The sequence below is a fragment of the Rhipicephalus microplus genome, chromosome 7 (genome assembly GCF_043290135.1).
Source record: "Rhipicephalus microplus isolate Deutch F79 chromosome 7, USDA_Rmic, whole genome shotgun sequence".
Classification (NCBI taxonomy): Eukaryota; Metazoa; Arthropoda; class Arachnida; order Ixodida; family Ixodidae; genus Rhipicephalus; species Rhipicephalus microplus.
The window spans coordinates 158,670,050-158,690,277 of record NC_134706.1 but is presented as its reverse complement, the minus strand read 5'-3'; the positions used below and the strand labels follow the sequence as shown (position 1 = coordinate 158,690,277).

At 48.1% G+C, this 20,228-nt stretch overlaps 1 protein-coding gene across 7 annotated transcripts in view; it reads left to right on the top strand.

Annotated features, from left to right (window-relative positions):
• The window catches only part of LOC142767686 (ecdysone oxidase-like), an 80,724-nt gene that overhangs the window by 40,072 nt on the left and 20,424 nt on the right, over window positions 1–20,228 (top strand). For 3 of the 7 annotated variants that reach the window (XR_012885109.1, XM_075869871.1, XM_075869870.1), the window contains one exon: window positions 18,765–18,982. The exons of the other annotated variants lie outside the window; for them this stretch is intronic. Coding sequence is in view for 2 of the 3 variants with exons in the window: in XM_075869871.1 (XP_075725986.1) it covers window positions 18,942–18,982 (41 nt within the window). In the remaining variant the exon portion in view is untranslated. The remainder of the gene's footprint in view (window positions 1–18,764; window positions 18,983–20,228) is intronic. 7 annotated transcript variants of the gene reach the window in all.

The following is a 20,228-nucleotide window of genomic DNA, read 5'->3' as shown; positions in this document are numbered from 1 at the left end:
GATCGGCGAAAACCAGCACGGATGATTCAAATGCGAGAACTTAAAGAAAAACTAACGTCGGCATCGTTGACTAAACGAATGCAAAAAAAAAAATCATGGTCCCAGCACGAGTCAAACAGAACCTTTCCGCCTGAAATTCAGCTATTCTACCACAGTGCCACGCCACGTCTTGAAGCTGGTTTACAAAATGACTCTCGGCAGGCGAAATGCCAGTGCAACACCAAGTGTGGTTGCAGTGCTGGCTATCTAATTAATACCAAAGTAATGAGTGAGCGCTGGATATAGACAACAGAGCTTGTTTTTTCTTAACTATGTTATTTTTAAGCTTCTTTTTTTTCCAGAACCTTGTTACTTTTTTTTTCTGAAATAACTAGCTCACCTAGTTGCTTCATACTTAGTAAAAAAAACAGACATGGTGCAAAGCGTGCGGAGATGAAGTGAAGAAACAAACTAAAAGACACGGGCGCCAACTTGCAACTTTTCAATCGCAGATTTCACGTTCAATCGCAGATTTTAGTTTATAAAGGCTGTGAAACAAGGCAATCTCATATCGGGAATAAGCACATGGCAACACAAATCAGCGCGCTTTAAATCAGCGTGGTTTGTGTGATTTGACAGCTACCACCCGTGTGTGTCAGTTTTTTTTTCACTTAGACACGGAGGAAGGCTGTTTTTTCGTTACAGATATACACACCGATTTCAATCACTCAGTGTATGAAACCTTTTTGTACTTGCTGTGCACCCAATATGTGGCCTTAAGCGTGCAGTACCGTGTATGCCTTTTGTAGTGGGTGACTGGCTTTAAGCGAGGAAGTCAGTAGGATAATTCCATATTCTAACGCCCCATGACAATGTGCGCTTGTACCCCGCAATACTACTGGTAATAATTCATGTTGTATTATGAAGCTTGCATACAGGATGCGTGGGGTTCGTAAAGCATAAAAGCTATTTTCACTGCATTTCTGAGCCGATGATGCTATTTTTCCTGCATTAATGAGCAGAGGTATGGCTGTGTAGTGGAACAACCACTAGCAACGCAAACGACCCGGGTTTCTACCCCACACAAACCCGAAATTTTAGGGGCAAAGTCCTTAGGATGTGGGTCTGTCCTTCCTTCAACGGTGTATGTAGCCACCGGTGGCACATACACGAAATAGTGGTCCTTAGAATGTACTCTGGATGGTGCCACTTGTATATGATGAATACGTGATGAAAAGATACGAGATGGCTGTACTTGGAGTGTGCACTAGATAGATGAACGGACAGATGGACATACGGATAGACGGACGAACTGGTGGACGCACAGACAGACAGACAGGGGGGTAGGTGCACGGATGGACAGACACACATACAGACAGACAGATAGAAGATTTGCCAGACGAACAGACGCATGGACGGACGGAAGCAAGAACGAATGGGTGGACGAAAGCACGGATGGACTGACGAACGCTTAGCCCCAATCATCATTCACTCCGTGAATATGCAGAGATTTTTTAATTTTTATTTTATTTCCATCTGTCTATAAATTTTTGTCCCCCGAAGATGATCTTTCGCTCAACAACAATGACGCTGGCAACAGCAGCGATGTCGACGCCGAAATTTCTGTGAAACGAGCTCTTCAACGCTATCACGTCAACATGTGATTACCGAAACGATTTTGTCGACTTGTAGATTTCGTAGGCGCATGGGTGAATTAATCCACCATTTACAAGAGGCACAGCTGTTACTGCGCGTATTCCCTGACGATCACGTAGTGGGTGCATGTCAAGTTTGAAAAAATTTCACGCGAATGGATGCGTGCTACCTATTGCACAAAATGCAACCATGTCCGATATCTTCTCTGACACAAGCCACTATAAACTTCATCAACTACATCGTAGTAATAGAAAACTTCTCGGGTAGCATAACAGTAAAAAGTGTGTACTAAATGATTGAACTATGCACGAGGGCATTATTACCGCTATGGCGTTCAACTCTTGAAGGCGAATCTTGAGGGATTCTCCTTTCTTTCAAGTGTTCTTCAAACCGATAGAAAATGCTGACGATTCATTTTCGCATAATTACACCATCGCTCACTTCGTTTCCATAATGCTGACTTCTGTGTTCTAGCGTGAATGCTGGCGTTATTTCGAACCATGAGTTACAGCTAAAACACCAGTGTAGTCGACGTGCCTTGTAAATGCACGATGTGCACCCAGCTGCGAAACTTACAAAAATACGTCAGTAAAACTCAAACCTTCTGCCCGCTCTCTCTGTTCCCTTGAGCAGAGCTCTCTCAGCTGCGTAGCGGCTGTTGCAATAGAAGGGAGTGGAAGGTTGTTTGCTTGGTGTCCGTCTTGTCTTGTCGTAGCTGCTGCTGCTTGTAAAGGATGGAGACCAGTGCCTTTCGATACGTTGCAACAACTCGACTTTATTTAAAGGAACTTATGTACACATTTACAAGACTATTTCACCATTGGAACCGTCGCACGTTGCCTCGGCAGAGCCGATTGTGCAGAGCACTCTTTGCTGCGACCAGAACGACCGTGAAGAAACAGGAGCCAGGTTTTAAACCCTCGGTTGCCCCTCTCGATTCTCCTCACGGCCAACCAAAAGAATTCACTCCGTTCATTGGACAGACTAAACACGCTTATTGCCTTCCTCTCCTCTCGCTGTCTTCTTCAAGTACTTTTCCCCCCGGTCTGAGAGAAAGAGACGAAAGGACCGGCCTACACAAGACGTTCCGCGAACTGTGCGAACGCATTGATGGTGGCACCGTTTGGCCGCAGGCCCATGCTATTACTGTCGGATGACTATGCTGTCCAGTGTGACAGCCGTCCCGCGGACTCTGATCCAGATGAATGGGTGTCTATACACTGTCCTCACGTCACCCTCCGAGAATCCTCTGGCCGCGGACCTCTTAGCTGGTCGTTAAAAGAAGCAACCGACCGTGGTCTTCTTGGCATAACGGGCGTCCTTACACCGGGATTATCGTCTCCCGAGAATAGGCTCTTTGGGAAGCGCGTCATTAGCGACAAAGACTCACCCCTCTTGACCTGAGACGCCAGGCCTTACACGCCCTTCCCAAGATTCGCGCAAGCGCTCAAATGCAGCTACGCGAATAACAACAACATAAAGGGATGACGCCGAACGTCTCCAACCCTGTGGCTGCACTACACAGTTCCTTGAACGCCTGAGGCGTTTCTGCAACGCGTGCAATATTCCCTCGGCCTAAACCTCGGGGCCCCACCAAATGGTTGCCACTACAAAGCAAACAAAAAAGAAAAAGAAAATGACACAAGGTCACAGTGAACACAAGTACAATCGCACAACTCCTGCATGCTTCTACTCATACACGTACACAAAAACAAATACACTTCACTGAGACACATACACATTTCAACGCATGGTGCTGTTCAGGTGTGTCCAGGTTTGCGCACGTCACCCTTAACTAAAGGAGTGTCCACCGCGTGCCTGTAGTCCTCTAGTGTCTCAACAGCACCTAAGGCACCGCTGCCATTTCCCGAGCGACCGTTTTGTGCCTTCGACAGTGTGCATGCGTAGGTTACAATAGTGGGTGGCGGCCAAAGACAATGGTCGTCAGTGCGCTGAAGGACCAGAAAGTGACCGCTCCTGAATTTCATCTGACTGACAAGGAATCGCGGCACTGAGTTGGAGAAAACCCGTGCCGTGCAAACGCGATAGACGCCTGAGCGTCACTCTTTCCCGCCGTGATCGGTACACCTCAGAGGTGGCCACGGACAAGTTAACTACAAGCCAATATGGCTTTTCGGGATCTAGTCTTATCAATGACGCTGCCTCATACAGTGTGGCTCCATGCTGCTGAGATGCCCCATCTGCCCACGCAATTTTGTCCGCAACCCGCTCTCCCGTTAGCTCAAAAAACGGCTGAGCTACCTCCACGTAATTTCGCTCGTAGCTTAGGTAGTGTCCACACGATGCCTGAAATTCTATCAGCTTTGTCCCTACGGTTGGCACACTCAAGCCCTTCACTATCGCAAGCTCCTCACCATCAGGCACTCGACAAGAGGAACCAGCACCACGCCCTAAGTAGCTCTCCAAGTGACTCTCCACGCAACACTGTTCGTACTCGAGAAGCCTTCTCACTTTCCTTTTCGCGCTTCTATGTGGATGAGAGTTCTTTCGGGTTAACTTCTCTTCTTCAAAAAATTCTAGTTGCCACACCGAAGTCGCATAGGTTATCCGCCGAACGGCCCTCTGTGCTTACTAAAATTCTCGCGGACTCGGTCACTGTCTTGTTTTTTGGCATCGCCCGACCGATCGGAACCCGGGAAAGTACCTGCAGCACACGCTACTGCTGGCCGCAGTTCATACTCAGCATCACTAAATTCAATGCCTTGCTCGAAAAATACGTCAACTGACCCAAATTTCGGGCAACAAAGGCGCAATTCTTTCGCGTCAACCAGGTCTCGAGGCTCCGCCGGCATCTGTGTCATGAATAAACACTCGCGTGGCCGCTCAACAATGCCTTCCGCTTCCGCGCTCTCCTCGGCTATCCGCGGTTTGACCTCGGCTTGTTCCTTTTCGCGAAACTCCTCGGGTGCGCTTGTATCTTTCCTGCCCGCCGCTTGCGATCCATCGGGCGACGCGTGGCTGCCCTCGGGATTGTCGTCGTCCCCACTGCTCACGACAACCTGGGGGATCATACCCTTTATAGTCGTGGTTTGCCCCTGACACTCAGGGCTTTAGGCTTCTAACTGCCGCACTTTGCCCGTGTTCACTCGGTCACTCCCCGGCGTCAGCTGTGTGCTGCCTGTCTCCTCCGCGTCTTTTGATATGCTCTCGGAAGCGCATTATTTTTAAGCGATTTCCACGCTTGTTGGGGGAAGACGAAGAAGACGAGCTTCCGCTGTGGTGCTGTTACTGTTCTTCTGTGGGTTTTACTCAAATTTTCTCGTACTGTCACCTCCGTCATGGGTGCAATGCTGACAGCAAGGTCAGTGGCTCCGCCCCCACTTCCGCCAAGACTGGGATGTGACCTGTAAGCGTCAAATAGGACTGGTGCACTTGAGCATCTGAACATGGCACTACCAAGGTCATCGAGCTGTTCTGACGGGAATGACATGGAATCTGACGGCAGATATGCTGAGGCCACGAACCGGCGCTTGAAGACAAAGCTTCGCAGGACTTCAAGCGTGAGTGATCTCAATCACAATGCATCGTCCTCTCTGCAGACGAGCACGATTGATTACGTTCCTATCACTGCTACAGGCAACCTGAATTCTCTGAATAGACAAGCTCTCTCGGCCTATCTTGGAAGGATAGCTCCAGGACAAATAAAAGAGGTCTGCGATAATCCCAGTAAAAACATATTTGCTGTTGACGTTCTACACGAGCGAACCTCAATACACTGAAGGCTGTGCCTCAGATGGGCAAAGTACCTGTGCGCTCCTCCATTATAAATGGAGGCTGCACCATTGCCGGTGTGATTCCTGACGTGGATAAGGATATCGATAGCAGTGAGTTGTTATTGCGGATATCCTCGACTGTCAATATTGCAGACGTACACCGTTTTGGACAGTCGAAATGTGAAGATAGTTTTTGAGGGGGACATATTGCCATCACACGTGAAAGTGGGCTATGTGAGGCATCCTGTCCACCCGTACATACCTAGGCCATTACAGTGCCGTAAATGTCAAAAAACAGGCACGTTAGCGCTTTGTGTGTGAACAGGTTGACTTGTCCCCGCTGCAGCGGAGATCATGAAGAGTCATTATGCGGGATATCTACTCTAAAGTGTTCTAACGGCGATGGCCCGCATGAGTCGAGGTCGAAAGATTACCCTAAAATAAAGTCTGAAGTGACCGTGCTTAGGAAGATGGTACGAGATCACTCTACGCATAGAGAAGCGGCTTCTTATGTTCACGATTGCCAGAGACGCTCCCGTGACCGCAGGAGGAGATCAGCATCGACAACTACATGAAAGCCTGTATTGCCTGATGAGTCAGCGAGAGATCGTCTAATATCTGAAGCGGTATCTTAACCTCGAGTCACACCTTCTTTGAAGAATGTAACGGATAATACCTCATGGCCTTCTCTGCCACCTCGGAGTGCTGAAGTTCAAGAACGAGAAAACTGGCATGAACATGAGACTTCGTCATCGGACCAACCAAATACCTATGCATACCAGCGATGAGTACGTTTCCATCACGTTGAAGCTAAAAAGACGAACGGTCTCGATAATTGGTGGTTACATTTGCCCGAGCGGGAGATTTGACGCAGAACACCTGAAACCTGTCATCGACTCGACTCAAGGACCTCACGTCATCGTACGTGACTTCAATGCACATCACCATCTTTGGGGCAGCAGTGTCATAAGTACTCGGGAAAGATAACTCCTAGGCTTCACAAGCAACAATGGCCTTCATATTCTTAACGACGGATCACCAACATATCTCCGTGGCTCAACGTACAGCAGCTGTCTCAACTTAACTATCGCTTCTCGGCGCCTTTCAACATCCGCCGCCTGATGCGCAGACGTTGAAACATATGGTAGTGATCACACTCCTACTTACATAAAACCACGATGGTATACCGGCGTTGAAAGCATTCGAAGGCGATGCACAGATTGGCTGTCTTTTCAAGAAGAGCTATAAAAGTTTTGTAGCTCTATGTATCCGACAGAAATTGAAGAAAGTATTGCCACAGCAGTACAGACCACTACACGAGTTGTCGAAACGTCTAATTCCAGGAAGCCGGTTGATGTGGCATACGAAGAGCTGAGGGCAGTTCGTCGTCGAGCTGAACGCAAATACAGGCGAACGAAATCGATCACAGATCTTAGGACCTCTCGTAACGTGCAAAAGAAAATTCAGAGGTACTTGAAAAAGCTTGGCCGCCAAAACTGGAGGTAATTTTGCACCACCCTGGACCCTCGAAAACTGTCTATGGCACGTCGTATAAGTTATACCATCTTCACTTCAGCAACTGCGTCCTTTCCGTGCATTGGCCATCATAAGAACATGCAGTGAGAAACAGATCACAGAAGAATGTTGCATGCGCCTCTCCGGCTTTGCAACAACGGATGGTTCACTGCTTCGGTGCGCACCCCCTACGGCAGACGTCCGTCTCGACCGTCCTTTCACGCTGCAAGAGCTTCGTGTGGCTATGTCCACTTCGCAACGTTCTAGTGCCCTTGGGCCTGATGGAATCACCTATGCTACCCTGCGCCACCTTGGTCCTCGGGCAACCGAAGAACTGCTGTCTTTATAAAACATTTTTTGGGCATCTGTAACTGTACCGGCACACTGGGAAAACTAGAAAGATCGTTGCATTGCTGAAACCTGGAATGTCTCCCCGTGATTTGCTATCCTATAGACCTGTGACACTATCAAGTTCTGTAGGAAAACTCATAGAACGAATGCTTCTGATGCACTTGGAATCATTTCTAGCGAAACGAAGAGTATATTCAGACGCCATGACTGGCTTTCTGAAGGTGAGGTCATCAATTGACAGTGTGATTGATTTGCTAACAACCGTTGAACATCAGATACGGTGCCGCCGATTAACGGCTGCAGTATTTCTTGATATCAAAGGCGAATTCGACAATGTTCTGCATGACGCCATCCTAAATTCTCTTGAAGACAATAGCATTGGTGGCCGCATGCATCAATGAATAGCCAGCTACCTTCAATAACTAACTATATTCATGTCTACTGCTGATGGTGACACAAATAAGTATCCTGTCTGTCGTGGCGAGCCTCAAGGTGGAGTCCTGAGGCCAACTATATTTAATACCGTACTTGTTGACCTCGTTAAAAAGCTATTTAACCTAGGAGATAAAATTTCTGTGCCTGTGTACGCAGATGACATGTGCATTTGAACCACGAGTCTAACACGTTTGCAAGTACGAAAGAAACTACAACGTGCGGTATCAACAACGTCCGCATAACTCAATACCAGCGGACTGCAACTGTCGCCGACGAAAAGTGCAACCCTGCCATTGACGAGAAAATCTATGGCTTGCTACCCCATAGTGATTCATGGGAACATAATACCTTCGGCAACTCATCACAAGTTCCTCGGAGTTATCATCGATCGTGATTTGTCTTGGTCGAAGCACATCTCTTCGCTAAGAAAGAAGACTAGACAGCTTTGTCCAAATCATTTGCCATATGTGTGGAAAATTATGGGGACCACCAAAATTATCTCTTCTGCAGCTGTACCAGACATTTTTTATTGGATACCTTCGCTACAGTGCTTCTGTTTTCTCCCGTGCTCGCACATCGGCTTACGCACACTCGGTGATGCTAAGGCGCGTGCCCTAAGAATTTGCCTAGGACTACCTCGATGCACTTCTACATGGGGCACCATGGCAGAAGCACGTGCTTGTCCAGCTCTTGTTTATCTTCAACACGAACCACTACGAGTACATCTCAGGCTACTGACAAGGCATCGAGACCATCCACTGGCAGAAACTTTTAACACACGACCCAATGCTGCATACTCAGAAGCCGTTATGTCGCACCGAGATCTGCTGCCTTCAAATTATGCACCACATGGTACCTCTGACATACCCATCTGGACGATTCCTAAGCCAATCGTGCGACTTTCGATCCCACGAATAACAAAAAATGACCGCAGCTTCCCAAGTGGAAAGACTGGTTAGCATGCGGAGCATATATGTTTAACTGCGATAAATGTAGTTTGTAAATTGCGACATGCGTGTGTGTTATGAGTGAATACGAGTGAACACAAGTAAACGCGCTCGCTCGTATGCTGCGACAGACGAAACGGGAGTCGAGGAGTGATGAGCCGTTCTTCGACAGCGTTCAACTCTGGTTGACGTTTCGGTCAGAACGGGTAGCGGTAGTCGCAACTCACGCTGAGCGATGGAATTCCACCGGCAATTAACGTCTGCTTGCACGTGGCACACGCGACGTAGTCGGCAAATTTGTCGGCGTCGCTTCCAAACGCATCGCCAAGAACCGACAATGCTTTGGAACGATGCAGTTCATTCTGAATGTTGCCGACCCACGTCAAGTTGTTGTCAAACCAAAGTCGATCACACACCCTGCAGCTGTGGCCGAAGCTCCGGTCGAGGAAGTCTCGCTTGAAGCGACCGTTGGGCGTGGCGTACTGCTTGGCTCGCCACGCCGCTATCGCGGCACGCTCGCGCTCGCGGGCGGCATTGAGATCGGCCTCGTGGCGTCGACGCTTGCACGGGGCTTCACCGCCCGGATTCTCTTGCCGATGTTTACGCCTCGCATCGGCTTCGCGTTCTCGAAGCTGGGAACCTTCCGCTCGACGTTGACGTATCGCAGCTGCTTCGTGTTGGGGATCCTCCGCTCAACGCTGACGTCTCGCAGCTGCTTCACGTTCCTCGGAGCTGGGTATCTTCCGCTCGACGCCGACATTTGCGTTCCGCATCGCGAGCTCTCCTCAGTGCGGCCTTGTCTACGGACGAAGTGTCTTCGGAATTGCTTGCGGTTCCGCCAACACATTGGCTGATGCTATTGGAAGGGACGTCGGTAAGTGTGTTTGCGGATTCGTTAGCATACATTTTCACCAGCGACATCTGACGTGGAGTGACCGCAAAAACCAACCGACGAAGGGCGGCGCGCCCCGACACTCGGTTATTTATAGCGAGCGCCGGCCCCGGCCTGCGCATGCGCGTGTTAGCATACAGCTGGCGCACGTAAAACTAAAGGTCGCGCGGCGCGCGGAGGGGAGAAGCGAGCGCAGCGCGCGCTGTGTTGAGAGGAGGAAGGGATTGACAGATGGCTGGCGGAGGAAGAGGGGAGGCTGCGGACGGCGGCGGCACATGACTACCCCCTAGTATAACATGCTCCGCATGTTAAAGTCGAAAATACCACCTGCTGGTCTTAAGCATTTCACTTTGTCGTACATTGACTATATGTACGAATATACAGTACACATTTTTGCAGATGGCTCTGTCATGCAGACCTCAGCAGCAGCTTTCACCGTGCCTCAAATGGGAATCACTCAATGCTTCAAAATAGCCCACCGGACATCATTTACTGTCACCGAGCTGACCGGCATCCGACAAGCTGCGTGCTACATTTCGTAGCAGAGTCACGTGAAATGAACATTATGGACAAGCCGGCTCTTCAGATAATTAGAAACTACATAGAACAAGACACTGCATACAGTCCTCTCGTGTGTCACATAATGAATATGTTGAATGAGGCATTTCAATCAGGACATACTGTTGCGTTGCAGTGGATTCCCAGTCATTGTGGCATAGCTGGGAATGAACAAGCTGATGCAGAAGCGAAAATGGCACACACTAGTGGTGAAGTGATATCGATTCACTATTCCTGATACGACATCAACGCCTTGCTGTCTAAAGGTATGAAGACATCTATGCAAGGACTATGGAATGATCCAGATTATCCTCACAAGCGCACTTACAGGCTTGACTCTTGCCGTGTTTTTCACCTTCCATTCCGACTAAAGAGAGACCAAAAAAACGCTTCTACATAGACTGCGGCTGGGTGTTGCATACACGCGACGATACTTGTGTATGATAGGACAACAGCAAATTCCTAACTGCAACTTGTGTAACACGTCAGAAATTATTAAACTAATCCTGCGTGTTTGCCCTTTATACGCAGTCTAAAGACGATCTCTTAAGTGCCTCACAGATTACCTACACTGCCCACCCTTTTCGGAGGAGAAACTTTCGGGGGCTTGGGAACGTGTGGATCACGCTCAATGCAGTTTAAAGGGCCTGCTCGCATTTCTAAGCAAGACAGGTTTAGACTCCCGTCTTTAGAGAATCTGAAAATGTAGAGACTCTTGTGCGTGTAGTACACCAAACGCGACATTGTGGCAGTGATTCATTGTGCTATACCACAATCACCCCCTATCATACCCTCCTCTTTCTTTCCCTTTTCCCCTTACTCCCGTGTAGAGTAGCAGGCCAGAAACCCGCTTTCAAGGCCGACATCTCCTCTTTCTTTTCATTAAACACCTTCTTCTTCTTCTTCTTCTTCTTCTTCTTCTTCTTCTTCTTCTTCTTCTTCTTCTTCTTCTTCTTCTTCTTCTTCTTCTTCTTCTTCTTCTTCTTCTTCTTCTTCTTCTTCTTCTTCTTCTTCTTCTTCTTCTTCTTCTTCTTCTTCTTCTTCTTCTTCTTCTTCTTCTTCTTCTTCTTCTTCTTCTTCTTCTTCTTCTTCTTCTTCTTCTTCTTCTTCTTCTTCTTCGTTTTTTCTGAAAGCAGGCAATCTGCTCGAGCTGTCAGTCGGTCAGTTAACGCGCAAAGCACAGGAACCGTCCCCTTTAGGTCAGCACTAACGCCGCTTTCGCTAGACATCGTCAACGGGACTACCGAAAGCTTCGCCTTAACTGTACCACCAATTGCAGACGTTAGGTTGATAGTTCCTTGCGGCTTCACCAGCTCCGGTGGGATCCTGATCTCCTGCAACACAGTGATCTCAGCTCCCGCGTCAAAAACCACTCAGATATGCCTATCTTTAAAGTCGAGTGACACGGCGATAATGTCACCGCGCGCTACCACCGGCTCTCCCATCGAAACGTGCGCCGCTAAGCTGTCGCTCCCAGCGCCCGACCCATCTGATGTTTGCTGCTCCTGTCGGTACGGGCAATTCCATTTTTGGTGCCCTATACTACCGCAACTGTAGCATGCCCTGGACTCAGGTTTTCCTTCTGCGCGGAGGCTTTCTCCAGCACCGCGGCTCTTCCCTCTCTCATTATGAGCTCTAACTTTGCTCGCGCCTTGCATTTCTGCTGGCTTTTGATTCGCCTGTTTCGCAGCGCTGTTCACACTCTGCGCTTCTTCAAACGTTCGCAGCAACGCGGATATTTCTGGGGCACCCATCCAATTTCTTTCTTCTTAGAGTGTCACATACCGCAAGGCCTCCTCCGACAAACTTTTCTTCAATTGGTCGGCAACCAAAGCTTGACCAGGCCCTCGAATGTCGACACCCCCCTTGCCTTAAGGTAAAAGTGGAGGTAGCTCTCTAAACGTGTCTTAAAAGGTCTCCACCCTTCGTTCGCATGCTTCCCTGACCCCAGGAATCTTTTAGATGCGGAGCATCTTATACTCGCGCCTTGTAGTGCGCCGTCCGCGCCGTCCGCGCCGTCCGCACCGCTTCTCGAACATTCGACAGCTGACGCGCGTGCATGCGCCGTCGCGCCGTCGCCCACTCTTCCACCATCTGTGCATCCCTTCCTCCTCTACACACCGCGCGCGCTTCACTCCTCCACCATCTGTGCACCCTTCCTCCTCTACACACCGCGTTCGACATCTACAATTCTCCTGATTCTCCAGTGGACGCGCATGTGGCGTCGCGCTTCGAGAACATTCAACAGCTGACAGTGCATGCGCCGCCGTGCCGTATATATACTCAAGGTCGGCGCTCGCTCGCTCAGTTGCCGCTCGTCGGTTGGTTTGTACGGCGCGTCGACGTCCAAGGTCGCGGTGAAATGAATTCCAACGAATCCACAAACACAATGATCGACGTCCCTTCGACCAGCGCCACCCTTTCGCATACGTGTGTACGTGTTCACTCATTTAACACCCCCTCCTACAACCACGTTAACCAATTTAGCCATCGACCCAAGTAAGTCGCAATTTAACACCCCATTTCACAACCACGTTAACCAATTTAGCCATCGACCCAAGTAAGTCGCACTTTAACACCCCGTTAACCAATTATATGGTCCGCATCCTCCTCAGTGTTCCCCCGAGGGAAGCTGCGGGCAATTTTTTAGATACTCCCCTGCCGAACGTGTGAGCTCCTCAAGCACCATTTGCTTGATTGCCTGGTAATATTTATGCTCTGTTGGGCTTAGTCACGTACACGAAAATGGGACTCTCTCCGCTAACGATGGGAAAACCAACCGTCCCCAAAACTTCCTTGGTACCTCGTACACTTCTAAGGCGCTCTCCAGGGAGTCAAACCACCCCGGTGCTTCAGCTTCGGCTGGAAATTTGGGTAACACCCCTGTGAGAATTTTCGAGTAGCGTCTCAGTTCGCTACACAAATTCCACCTGCCGAACTCTTGTCCGATCCACTGAGAGCTTCCACCATCATCTGCGACAGTCTCTCCATCTCAAACCACAACTCCTGCAGTCTACGCTCCAGCGTGAGATTTCCGAGGTGGTCATCTCTCTGGCTTTTCTGCGCACTACCTCCTCCCGGGTTTTCCGCATCGCTTTCGTCTCCCGACTAACAATGCATGGCCTGCGCTCGCTTGTCCGGGTTTATGTGGGCAAACCTTGTGTCTATAGGACGCCTTAAAACTAAAAAAAGGCAGCGGCACTCTGAGATGTAAGAATACCAGAGGACTCACCACTTGTTATATTGCTACTCGCTGCTCGCTGCTCTCTTGCCTTGCCTAGTGTGAGACGCTCGACATCACTCGATGTCGCCGGGATTGTCACCGGGCCAATGAATGAAGAAGACCGTTGCTGGACCGCTGACTTCCTCGGGTCGAAGGCTGCCGCACCGCAGCCTCCTCAGCTCGGGGGCTTGCTTCTTCGTTGGACAAGCCAGTGTCTTGGCTTTCATCTTGAGTGTGCTCCGCAGCATGACGAACTCCTTGGTACGCAGACCGTCCCTTGTCATCGTAGTCTCGATCCTGTCAACTGCGCCAGTAAAACTCAAACCTTCTGGCCACTCCCTATGTTCCCTTGAGCAGAGCTCTCTCAACTGTGTAGCGGCTGTTGCTATAGAAGAGAGTGGAAGGTTGGTTGCTTGGTGCCCGTCTTGTTTTGTCGTAGCAGCTGCTGCTTGTAAAGGATGGAGACCAGCGCCTTTCGATACGTTGCAACAACTCGAATTTATGTACAGGAACTTACATACATATTGTAAGCACGAAATTCACAACATTTGACCTTCATCTCCTTCATCTGTATATAATCATCATCACGAAAAACGTCGTCTTCGTTCGAAGGGTTGATCAGGCGATTCGGCCTAATAAACGCCGTCGAGACTCCAACGCTGCTACTGTCTTACAGAGTGGTGGAGGCTGCTTCGATCTCCAAGTGCTCTCCTACGTCACGTTCCCCTGGAGCTTCGTTCGGGTCGCCGCTTGCTTCCCCCGTCGGCTGTCATGACTCAAGAACCACTGCCTAGAACATCCAGCATCCCTGTCCATTAAACCATTCCTGCGTGGATCGTCAACGCCCGGAAGCGTGACCCACCCATCTTCTCTGGTCTTCCACGCGACGACGTCGAGGTATGATTAAAAGAATACGACATGACCAGTGTTTATAACCAATAGGATGAGCCTCAAAAACTTCGTCACGTCACCTTCTATCTGCCCGATGTCGCAAAAACGTGCTTTTTTAACCACAAGAACAGCTTCCTGGATTGGCCTACTTTTGCTCAACAAGTCCGTAGGATTTTCGGGAAACAGAACATCCATTCTGAAGTGTCGAAACAGCTCGATGGGCGTGCCCAACATCCCGGGGAGACGTATACTTCGTGCATTGAAGACGCCCTTGCCCTTTGCCACCGCGTGAACCCGGCGATGACAGAAGCTGATCGTGTTTCTCACATCATCAAAGGGATAGGCCATGTCGCCTTTAGCGGTCTGGCTGTTAAAAACCCCACCACCGTCGAGGACGTCATCACGACATGTCAGCATCTTGATGAACTCCAAGCCATTCGATTGCACCCAGTCTAGCCAGACGCCAGTGACAGCCGGCCTTCCTCGGATGCGGATTTGCGCGCGCTGATTCGCACTCTGATTCGCGAGGAACTTCAAGCGCAAGGGTTGTCATGTGCACCCGCCCCTCAGCCTCACTCTCTATCTGCTGGTCTGCGCGACATCATGAAAGAGGAGCTATCATCCATGGCTGGTGCTCTCCTATTGAACACTACGGCACCACCAACACCACCCATGACGTATGTGCAAGCCGTTGCAATGCCACCTGCCTTGGTTCAGCACGCGCATCCTGTTGCTGCGCAGTCCAACGTAGCAGCATTTGCACCACACTCGCCTGTCCCAGCGCCAGTACCAGCGCCTTTGACAGCTCCAGCACACTACGCCCCCTGGCGCTCGCCTCGCCCAATATGTTACTATTGTAGCATTTAGGGCCATATTTCACGATTTTGCCGCAAGCGTCAACAGGACGAACGGCATGGCTACGATGTTTACGAAAGGGATTCGGAGCCATCCCCGAACCAGTACCAGCGACGCCTTACGACACGTTCCTTCTCTCCGACTTCTCCACTCGCCGCACCTCGCCCCTGCTATCCCGGGCGCCACCGGTCCCCTTCACCTCTGCGACGCTCAACATCTCCTCTGAGACCGGCTGTACTTACTTCTGACTACCACTCGGAAAACTAGCTGGTGCAGTTTTTGGAGGTAAAGCTGCATCGCTCGAACAAACACCAAGACCTCCAGAGAGCCCAGCCAACTTGTTATTAGTGTATGCGGAAGGGGTACCAGTTCAGGCATTGGTGGACACGTCGGCTGCTATTTCTGTTATTCATGCGGATTTTTGTACTCGTCTATGTAATGTTACCACACCTTATACTAACACTCTCTTACGTAGCGCAAATGACTCGCTGATACGGCCATCAGCACAGTGCAGCGTTAGAGTTTTCCTTGATGCGATCCGGCATCATATCCAGTTTGCCGTGCTGGTTTCTTGTGCTTTTATGCTTAATTTAGGATGGCACTTTCTTTCTGATGCTGCTGCTTCCATCTCTTGTCGACAACGACTCATACATATGCGAGAGATGGATGATATTTCCCCGAAATCATCACGTGACCGGCTACGAATAGCCAATGACTTCCTTGTGCCACCTAACCACGAGCACGTTATCACGGTTATGTCTGACTCCATTGACCACGGTGACGTCCTAGTCAGTCCATCAGTCCGTTGTCTATCCAGAGGGATTGCACTTTCATAGAGTCTTGTCCGCTTCTCCAACGGCACCACATTTCTCGCAGTACTGAATATCACCGATGAGCCGATTCTGCTGACCAAGGGCACTGTTGTAGTTTCCAGCGTGGACACAAAACCTATCTCTGTAATGGCTTCGGATACCAGTCTGGCGGAATCACGTCCAATACCAACAGATGCTCCACCTACTATGGCTCTCGTCGATGCCATCAGCACGGATCTCACTCCCCTGCAAGCAGACGAACTACTCAGGTTGTTGACTAGGCATAATATTTCTTTCGACGTACATTCCACTGCTCTAGGCCAGACTTCTGTGGTGGCTTCCAATATTTATAAGACTCTTTTACCATTGGAACTGTCGCACGTTGCCTCTGGAGAGCCAATAGTGCAGAGCACTCTTTGCTGCGACCAGAACGACCTCGAGGAAATGGGAGCAAGGTTTTAACCCCTCGGTTGCCCCTCCCAATTCTCCTCATGGCCAACAAAAACAATAAAGTCATATTGAACAGACTAAACACGCTTGTTGCCGTCCTGTCCTCTCACTCTCTTCTTAGAGCACTTGGCTTCCCGGTCTGAGGGAGAGAGAGAGAGAGCGAGAGAGACGAATGAACCGGCCTACACAAGACGTTCCGTGAACTGTGCGAATGCATGCGATGGTGGCGCCGTTCGGCCACAGGCCCAAGCCATTACTGCGGGAAGAATATGCTGTCCAGCGTGACAGCCGTTCCGCAGACTCTAATACAGATGGATGGGTGTCTACGCACTGTCCTCACGTCGCGCGCCGGCAATCCGTTGGCCGGGGACGGCTTAGCGGGTTGCTAAAGACGGCGACACAGCATGGTCTTCTTGACAGAACGGGCGTCCTTACGCCGGGATTATCGTCTCCCGAGAATCGGCTCTTTGGGAAGCGCGCCCTTTTGCGACAAAGGAGACTCAACCCCCTTGGCCTGAGATGTCACACCCTACAACGTCAGTCCATTTTTAACGCTCGGAATAAAATAGAAAACAAAGCAGTGCACATTAATAATCGCTTGCTGCTTTGCATGAAACCGATTCTACAAGGCCTGAAAGCTGCTTCAGCTTTCGCATGAATACTTCATAATTATTTTTTTTTCAACGCGTGTTGTTACACACCTATTTAGCAATATTATACACCCATCCTAAGCAATGTAAGGAGCAGTGGTGCAAATGAAAAAATTGTTGGTCGTTTTAAATATGACACCCCATCAGGCTTTCTCTAGTTCTTGGCATGCTGCACAAACTACAGCTGCGAATGGGGCCCTACATTTCTATGTATTGCTGCAAAGCTGAAATTTCAGCGCCCCAGCCTTGCTAAAGGCGCACCCTCACACATTTTTGGCCGAAAATTATCATTGATTTTTCGTTGGGAACGAGAAAGTTTGAAGGACTCTTGAGCGTTACCTTCAAAAATATAACGTGATATGTGTAAGCGGACAATTTCTCATGTATTTTCAATCGCTAGCGTGACTTCACTGCTCGGTAACACCTCAACCATGAAGCAAAGCAAGGAAACTTGCAAATATTCCCTGTAAAGCAATGTAGTACATCTAGTGAAAGTTCAGTTGCAAGTGCCTTGGGCTACATAGTTCTTCCTTTTGCGAGTTCGTGGCTTACCATTACGCGTTGATAAGGTGGTACGCGCACTAGTGCAGTTGCACACGTTGTTGAGGCAGTTGTCGATAATGATTATTTATTCAAATGCTCCTCGTAAGTGTTGGGTCTTCACCCTAACTACTCCTTTAATAATCCATGTGTTTTGACGCCTGGTAGAATAATACACTTCTGCCACGCAATGTTGGGTGTATTTATCTTGACAATTCATAAAGATTACATTTTTTGAAGCAATCTCGAGCATGGGCAGAGCTCTAGTACCGAACAGCTTGCCACACAGAAGCCAGTCATTTATCCTATAGAACGAAGTATTTATAAATGCGCATTTAGAGATTTATAGATGCGCATTTACTGCAGGAACTTCCAGCATTTCAATCTATTTATCTATCTAACCGCCTACGTACACTTTCTCAACCTTGCTAACAAAACTTAGTTTGGAGGGGTGAGTAAGTTAAATGAATATACCTGGCTCGTTATGTACATCATCAAGCCCTTTTCTACCGACAAGTGTGGCCCACAGACGTATGTCGTGGAGCATGGTTGGTGGGCATCTGCCACAGCTAACAGACAGTTTATACTTACCCAGCAACGGCGAGAACACATTCTGGTAATTTATAAAAACTGACATCAGCAGCCATGAGTCCCCGACTTCAAAGCCGAAACTTCAGGGCCTGAGCAGGAATTGAACCCAAGCATTTTACATGTCAATCAAGTATTCTACTTCAAAGCCATGCCAGGTCCCGAAAGTGGCGAGGAAAAAAGAGCTTATGGTGGCAAAATATTGCTGATACGTCAATTGTGTTTAAAGTACAGGCTATATATTTGTATAAACATTACACATATGCTCTCCCATTATACATATGAGGCGGCGGGTTGACGTAAGCAGTATACTTCAGGACTCCCTACTGAAGTTGGTCTATGTAGTACTAACCAGGTTATTGTACATGCGACCTATTTATTTCTATATTTTGAATTTACCTTAACGAACCGCGAGGATTTTTCACTAGCTACCAATGATGCGGACCACGACACCTACATTTTTTTAAAAGAGCTCCCCAGCGTTGTTGCGTTAGTAAATGCAGTTGTTTAACTCAAGTCCAAACCAAAGTTCCGTATACACATCCAATACGTGTGAGTTGTTGGTATAGTATTTTTCCCACTCTTCTGTCGACCTATATATTTTGAACACAACTAAGCTGTAGAGTACTGTTTGAACGATTACACGGTTGCTTACGCTTACTTTCCTGTTGCCTCTTTGGTTTCCTAGGTGTACAAAAAATAAAAAAAACTACTTGATACATCCGCTATGAAAAGTATTGGCGCCCAACTTTAGAATGGTTCGTTTCCGGCTTGAGAGAAACACCCCATCTGGAGTCGTAAATACATAAAATGCTTTATCAGGAACGCTGCATTTTCCTCTCAGCACGTGTGCTGAACGTGCGCTATGGGGAAACATAAGATAGCGGTTGTCGACGAGAGACTCAGGTGAGCTGAATACCTTAACAGTGTGATTAAATACGAAGCATTTCATTGTGAACTGTAAGTACTTTTGGCGTCTATTCACGCATCTATCTATCTATCTATCTATCTATCTATCTATCTATCTATCTATCTATCTATCTATCTATCTATCTATCTATCTATCTATCTATCTATCTATCTATCTATCTATCTATCTATCTATCTATCTATCTATCTATCTATCTATCTATCTATCTATCTATCTATCTATCTATCTATCTATCTATCTATCTATCTATCTATCTATCTATCTATCTATCTATCTATCTATCTATCTATCTATCTATCTATCTATCTATCTATCTATCTATCTATCTATCTATCTATCTATCTATCTATCTATCTATCTATCTATCTATCTATCTATCTATCTATCTATCTATCTATCTATCTATCTATCTATCTAATCTGTCTGTCTGTCTGTCTGTCTGTCTGTCTGTCGGTCTGTCTGTCTGTCTGTCTGTCTGTCTGTCTGTCTGTCTGTCTGTCTACGACTTTTCGCTCTCCTGGCCGTTTGGATATTGGTATCCATACCAAACTTAGTATCGAATAACATAACTCTATGACGAGCACCCCTGTATTCGTTGCAGAATTATTGGCAATTGTTCTTGCCCTACGCAAATTACCCTCAGGCGAATCATCAGCAGTGATCATTACAGATTCATTATTAGTATGTAATGCAATTTCTGCGGCGGCAAATGCAAAGTTGAGGAATACGTTTCGTCATTTATTACAGAAAATTGTAAAAAAAAAACTACATTAGCTATGGCTACCAGGCCACCGTGGATTATATTTGAAAGAAATGGCGGACTCTTTAGCAGCAGTATTCCTGAGTGGGCCCACCAACCCAGTTTTGCCAGATACGGCTTACGTTACAAAGCTTAGGTTCCGAAATGCTTATTTGCAATGGTGAATAGGCAATTTAGATAATTTAAGAAGTTTGAGCATTTAGGGTATTGCTGGAATTAACAGTGGTGTGTATCTCGTCAGTAAGAAGTCACTTATATCAGATTGCGCTGTACAGTTCCAAAAATTACTTATTGCCTTAACTATCTGTCAGATAGCTACAGTGTTGCGCACGCATGAAGAATAAACAACTAAGGCATGCTGATACTTCACTATCACTGTCACTAGCAAACACACGCAGCATTATGTCAAAACAAGATTTGATCTCTACTTTTCTGAATGATAGTAGTTGTGAAATTGTCTC